The following is a 6,107-nucleotide window of genomic DNA, read 5'->3' as shown; positions in this document are numbered from 1 at the left end:
GGACTTTATGGTGCTTTTCTCATAGTGAAATTTGACTAAACATATGACAGTCCATTCCCATATCTCACTTCCGTTGTTCGATTTATTTGTAGCATTTAATTATATTTAAGGTACCACAATAGAATCTTGACATTGCTAGATGAAGCCAGTTACCTCTGCTCCATTTCTGTGTAGCCACTCGTGTAGTTGTAGTGTATAAATTGTTCTCTCAGGTGCTCCCACCAGATTCATTCAACAGGCTTCCAAGGAGAATACTACTATGTTTATATTTCTGTTACATATAAATGAAGTGTTAGCCATAGGTAACCAAAAAGACAGAAGTTCATGGCTGTTAAGTAATTCATCCTGTGCTTAGTTTCTTAAAGAATTCAAGTCTTCCAAGATTTCCTTTGCTCTATGTTCCCTACAACTTATTGGGGACTCTTAAAGAATTTGAACAATAGACAGGAAAAAAACACAGAAAAGAAAAAATGCTCAACTGGTATTATCTCTAGCAAGACCGGGATGAGCTCCTTCAGACCTTACAGAATGAGTTCCACTTTACAAATGACAGCTGATGTGCATCTCTGTGAGATGAAAGTAAAAGTGCCATCAGTGCAGTAGGCTGTGTGCGTCTTCCTGGAGTAGGCAGCAGCAGCAGCAGGCCTAAGCTAACCCACTGTGCAAGTAGGCTGTGTGCAGCTTCCAGGAGGGGGCAGCAGCAGCAGGCCTGAGCCAACCCAAGCCACCACAGGTGACTAAGGAAACATGCTGTGTTGGGAAGACTGGACCCAGCCTCTTGGACTTAGATGCAAGGATGCTCTAAAATGTTAAAGTAAGAGAGAAGAAAAACAGTTTTTAAATATCGACTAATAACTATGGTTCTGTTTTGTCGCTGTGTTTGTGTGTTTTGGTTTGTTTCTGGCTAGCTCATCAGAGTTGTAACAAGCTCAATTAAAGTGCAAGGAATCCTGTCCTATGCCTGTGTCATACTCTTCTATTTTGGGTAAGATCAACTATTCTTGATTATGTTTTGACTTTACAGTAAAATATCTATTGACTCCAAGATGTAATAGAAGTTAATTGCACCTAATGGTATTTTTCCTATTCTGTGTATACTTGAGTTTGAATCTTTAATCAAAAGTTTATAGTAAGGTCTTTTTGTTCAAGATTTATATTTCATCCATACTTTATTCTTTTTAGGAAAAGTCTTTGATTAGAGTCATGTTTGCATATTTAAAAACACCTTTGCTTTTCCTTTGTACTTGTGTATACCTGTGCCACACTAATACTCAGCACACTGGGTTTGTTACATTCACCTAACTGATGCAAAAATGTCGCTTTTGTGGCTGTGGCCAACTGAAACTTTTGCAAATTTGGTCCCAACTAGCTTACATACATGTCTGGTTGTGAAATACAAGCAGTAAGTAAACAGTGTAAATAATTTATATAATAGTCATAAATGATAACAAGCAAATGATAATGTCAGATGTTCTTTTGCCAGTTTTTGAATTTTCAAAAAGTGAACTAAAGTAAGGAGCCAACCTGAGTTCTGGTGTCTCAGGGGAATCAGGAACCCGTGACTGAGCTGGCTGATGTGGGTCCATGGGCATGTGTCTGTGGGAAAGGACCGCGCCGAGCACCACCAGAGGGAAAGGCTGTGGAGCTCTAACTTCCTGCAGAGCCTGGTTTCCAAAGCCATCTGTTGTTCCAATTTCACATTTGAGTGTTACGTATACCTTCCTGGTACCCACATAGTGCTGGGCACGTGGCAGGCACACAAGACTCCTCTGTGTAGGCAGCTCAGACATGGTCACTCTTATGGGCTGCACTCGTGTACTGCACGCCATGAGCATTTCACAGTGCCTGTGTCAGCCCTCCTCCGGAGCTGTGTTATATAACAGACTAGTTTTGAACTCCTGAGTCTCCTTCGTCTGCCTCTTGAGAGTTGGGATTACTGGCAACATGCCCCATACACAGCTCTCTTAAGTTTGACATTAAGTTTTTTATATTAAATTACACAATATTGCCGGGCGGTGGTAGCGCACACCTTTAATCCCAGCGCTTGGGAAGCAGAGGCAGGTGGATTTCTGAGTTCGAGGCCAGCCTGGTCTATACAGAGTGAATGCCAGAACAGCCAGGACTACACAGAGAAACCCTGTCTCGAAAAACAAAAAAAAAATTACACAATATTAGAAATTTTGCTGTATACTTTCTTTTCCAGGTAGGAGTTAAAACTTCCATCTCAAAAAATTGACTTTTATTTTTATGTTCTGGACTCTTCCAGTCTTTTTGCATATTTCCCCTGAGCTGTTTCTTCCTTTGACTGGAATCACATTGGCCTTTTGTTCTTTCTTTTTTTCTTTTACTAATATGCCAAAGGTGTCCCAACTGCACACTGAAGACAATGTTAAAACTTTAAACTATGTGTTATTTTTGAAGGTTAATATTTAGGGAGATTTCCTTGTACTTAGACTGCATAACAGTAAACATTAAAATATTTCTTAAAAACAAAATAAATCATGAGGCTCCTGTAGTACAGGCTCCCACACCCTGCCTTTGGTATTCATAGCATAGTTCCCTTTTTTGTACTTGCTCCTGTTTTTGTTTAAAGTTAATTGTTCTCATAGTTTGAACATAAATCAGGAAAGTGATGCTTGCATATAGTGTTTGTTTGTTACAATATTTTCTGCATAGTTCTCCAGAGAGGATGTGTGCTTGTCAGCTGTGGGAGGAAGATGAGCCCACCACTGCCCTTCCCCATCTATTCAGCAGCCTCGGCTGCCAGGTTCCAGGCTACTCTAGGGATTGGCCAAAAAGAAGACAGACAAGTTTTCTCCCTTGGTATCACTGAAGTAATAGCATGCAAATAGACATTCTTGAGAGACTGTTGGTAGTGAGCAGTGTGAGGAAAAAAGTGGAGGTATCAGGAGATGGAGAGTGACAGATGGTTGGTTAAGTTGTGAGTACAGCAGAAAGCAAGCAGAGTTGACCCAGAGAATACAGAGTGTAAGCCTAGACGGTGGGCTCTGCAAAGGCCCCTGGCAAGGGAGGTAGCTCCAGAGCCTCACTAGAAGGCTTTTTGCAAAAGCCACTCAACGCCTGTGTGGAGAACAGGCTGGAGTGTGGCAAGAGGAACAGTGAGTCAGGAAGCAGTAGGTACCACCAGAGAAAGGTAACCAAGGCTGAAATGGCAGTGCTAGCAATCGGAGGACTAGCACTTGTCAGGTGGGTGCACATTACTTGTACACAAAGTATAAAGGAACAACTCCAGATGTGGCTGCAGAACCTGGGCTCAAGCAGTAAAGGCAATAGAGTTGTCACTTACTGTGACAGAAGCAATATTTAGGGATGGAAAGAGGAGGTCCTGAGGTAGGGATGACTGGAATTGGAGATTAGTTTGGTAAGTTTGGAAACTGCAGGAAACGGGAGGAGAAAGGGTATAATATGGAGAGACTTGGAACTGACAGTAGATCTGTACCTGTGTTCCATGGGACCACCTGTGCTGTGTTCTGAGCCCCTAGTGAAAGGCCTCACAAGTTGAGCCACTGATGATTCTCACTGGCTTGTAATTCCATGTTACTGACAGTCTCATTTCAGGCACAAAGTAGTAGCCTACTTGTTCCCTCACGTTACAGCTGTCAGTCATGGCCCACGGTATGTGAGAAGATGGGAATGAGATGCTGTGCTCTCTAAATTGTCTTGCCATAATAATAGCAGATGTTTTACAATATTAGTTTTTGGTCTAAAATTTCCATGTCTGTTGTAATTATAGGTATTAGCAGTATATTTTAATAAAGTACAAGATTATGCTAACTTTCCTTAATTACAAACTTTTTAATAGAAGCAAAATGTTAGAAATAATCCAGATGTCCAGAAATGGGAGCTATTACATTACAAGTAAGTTTTTGTTATATTGCCCATACCACAAAGCATTCATAAGATAACTTAGGAACAGTGACAGACAAGAAATAATATTTGCAAACTATGTATTATATATGGGTCTCTCTCTCTGTCTACCTCTCTCTCTCGCTCTCTCTCTCTCTCTCTCTGTGTGTGTGTGTGTGTGTGTGTGTGTGTGTGTGTGTGTGTGTGTGTGTGTGTGTATTATGTAACTATCAGCTTTGAAGAATTTGCCCAGGACCACAAAGAACTACTCATACACTGACGCCATATCCCTTCTCTTGTTCCCACTTTGCCTCCATTACAACCTTGAAAATCAATCCCGTTTCTGTACAGGGGGAAGGTACAGATGCTGTGCTCAGAGCAAATGCCTGATAATATACTGGGTGCCACACAGGGAATTGTCTCTCATTTTTTGTCCATCTGAATCTACCTATTTTATAGAAAAGAATATATGTTAGATTATCTATATTAGGAAAAGTTGCTGGCTGATAGAATTTGTTATGAATTAGAATGTATCAGAAGTCTTCTTTTGTGATAAAGAGTGTCAGGAAACTCCAGTTTTGAATAAGAAACTCTTGTTGCACAGCCCAAGTTGAGGTTGGCTCACATCATGACTTAGATTGATTCTTACAACTTTGTTTCTTTTCTTACTTAGGTTGATCTCCTTGAAAATACTTAATAGCATTGTGTTGTTGGGAAAGTCATGTCAATATGTGAAGGAAGCCAAAATGGAAGAGAAGCTATTTAATCCTCCCCCAGCCAGCACACCTGGAAAACCCTCCAGCAAGTCCCAGAGCAAGTGCAAGTCCTCTCAAGGTATGTTGGCGTCAGAGTTCCTCATCTGAATTCTTCCTGGTAAATCACTGCTCAGCCAAGGTTAAGTGATGCTTAGAGATGGCTTTGTTCTACTTCACTGTGGGTCCTTTAATAGTTATGCTCTAGAACAGACACCTCTGACCCAGCACTGTTATTACATTTGTTAATCTACTGTTATGTTGGCGATTATTGAGAACCTATTACATGTCAGGACCACGGGATATAGTGGGGGGAGAAAAAGGCCTTGTCTCTGCTCTGGTAAACCTAATCTGGACTGTCGGGGAGACGGGAAGAACAGTAAGTGGAACGTATGTCAAGCTACAGTGAATGTGGTCAGGAAAGGGAAGATGGACTGGGCAGAGGCCTTAGGTGTTTAGAAGGATAACAGCCAGGTGGTGTTGTTGTAGGATAGGGCTGATTTGATCTGAGGCCTAGAACTCTGCCTCCCCATACCCCAGGGCTCTGTCACTCTTGCAAGGTTCTTGACTTAGAATTGAAAGGGAGAGGAGGCCAGTGCATCTAGACAGCACCCAGCTGCTATGCTGGAGAGTGTAAATCTTATTCTGAACAGGGCAAAGGAACCAGCTGGAACCAGGTCATACTCCTGTGTGTTGTCTCACAAGCTAAAGTGGAGGCTCAGATGGTACTTCACTGAAAGAACATGAAGGTGCTGTTAGTGATGTAAAGAGTACAAGTGTGTCAGCGTGTGTTCTGTAACATTAAGAAATTAGTAAATGTCCATCTTACTTTCAAGAGGGCCTAGTCCAATAGAGGAGAGCCATCAGATCAGGGGTCATGTCATGTCTTGTGAAGTATATTTAAAATGAGTATCTTAAGGATGCCCTAGAGGTCCACAGACTACAAGCTAGAAATGATTCAGGAGGGTGTTAAAGTCAGGCCCTGAAGCGGGTGCCACTCAGAGCTGAAGACAGTGTTAGGCTCTTCACTTTCTCAGAATCACAGAAGACCACCAGGTCTCAGCAGGAGTGCACATGGCAATTTATCTACAGCTCACTTTGATTTAAAGCTTCCTTAAAAGGATCAAATTGTGGGGAGGGGGGCTGAATGGGGTTGAGGATGTTGGCTCAGTGATTGAACACTTAACCTAGCAAGCAGAAAGTACGGAGCTCAGTCCCCAGCACTTGGGGAAGGAAAGGGAGGAAGGAGGTCAGTGGGTCCTTGTGTCCTCAGCTGCCTCCATTAGCAGGCTCCTAGATTCCTGGGCAGGGGCGAGCGGGTGGGGGTTCCTTCAATGTGGACTTCCTGCAGATGACGATGCTAGTCTGAGTCAGCCAAAGGGTACAGACAGGAGCTAGGAGACGGTAAGTCTGCTCAGCTCTTCCCGGAGGTCAGGGTGAAGAGCCAGTGTTGTTTTCCACTCAGGCAGTAGTCCTGAGAGATTGTGG

General features: G+C 42.6%; 1 protein-coding gene across 1 annotated transcript in view; it reads left to right on the top strand.

Annotated features, from left to right (window-relative positions):
- Positions 1–6,107, top strand: part of Tapt1 (transmembrane anterior posterior transformation 1) — a 51,704-nt gene that overhangs the window by 43,379 nt on the left and 2,218 nt on the right. Inside the window, exons 12-13 of the mRNA XM_031342149.1 lie at positions 909–985; positions 4,541–4,701. Of these exons, the coding sequence (XP_031198009.1) occupies positions 909–985; positions 4,541–4,701 (238 nt within the window). The remainder of the gene's footprint in view (positions 1–908; positions 986–4,540; positions 4,702–6,107) is intronic.

This window comes from Mastomys coucha, unplaced genomic scaffold (genome assembly GCF_008632895.1).
Source record: "Mastomys coucha isolate ucsf_1 unplaced genomic scaffold, UCSF_Mcou_1 pScaffold22, whole genome shotgun sequence".
Lineage (NCBI taxonomy): Eukaryota > Metazoa > Chordata > Mammalia > Rodentia > Muridae > Mastomys > Mastomys coucha.
The sequence above is the reverse complement of the archived record's forward strand: the minus strand, read 5'-3'. Positions and strand labels throughout refer to the sequence as shown.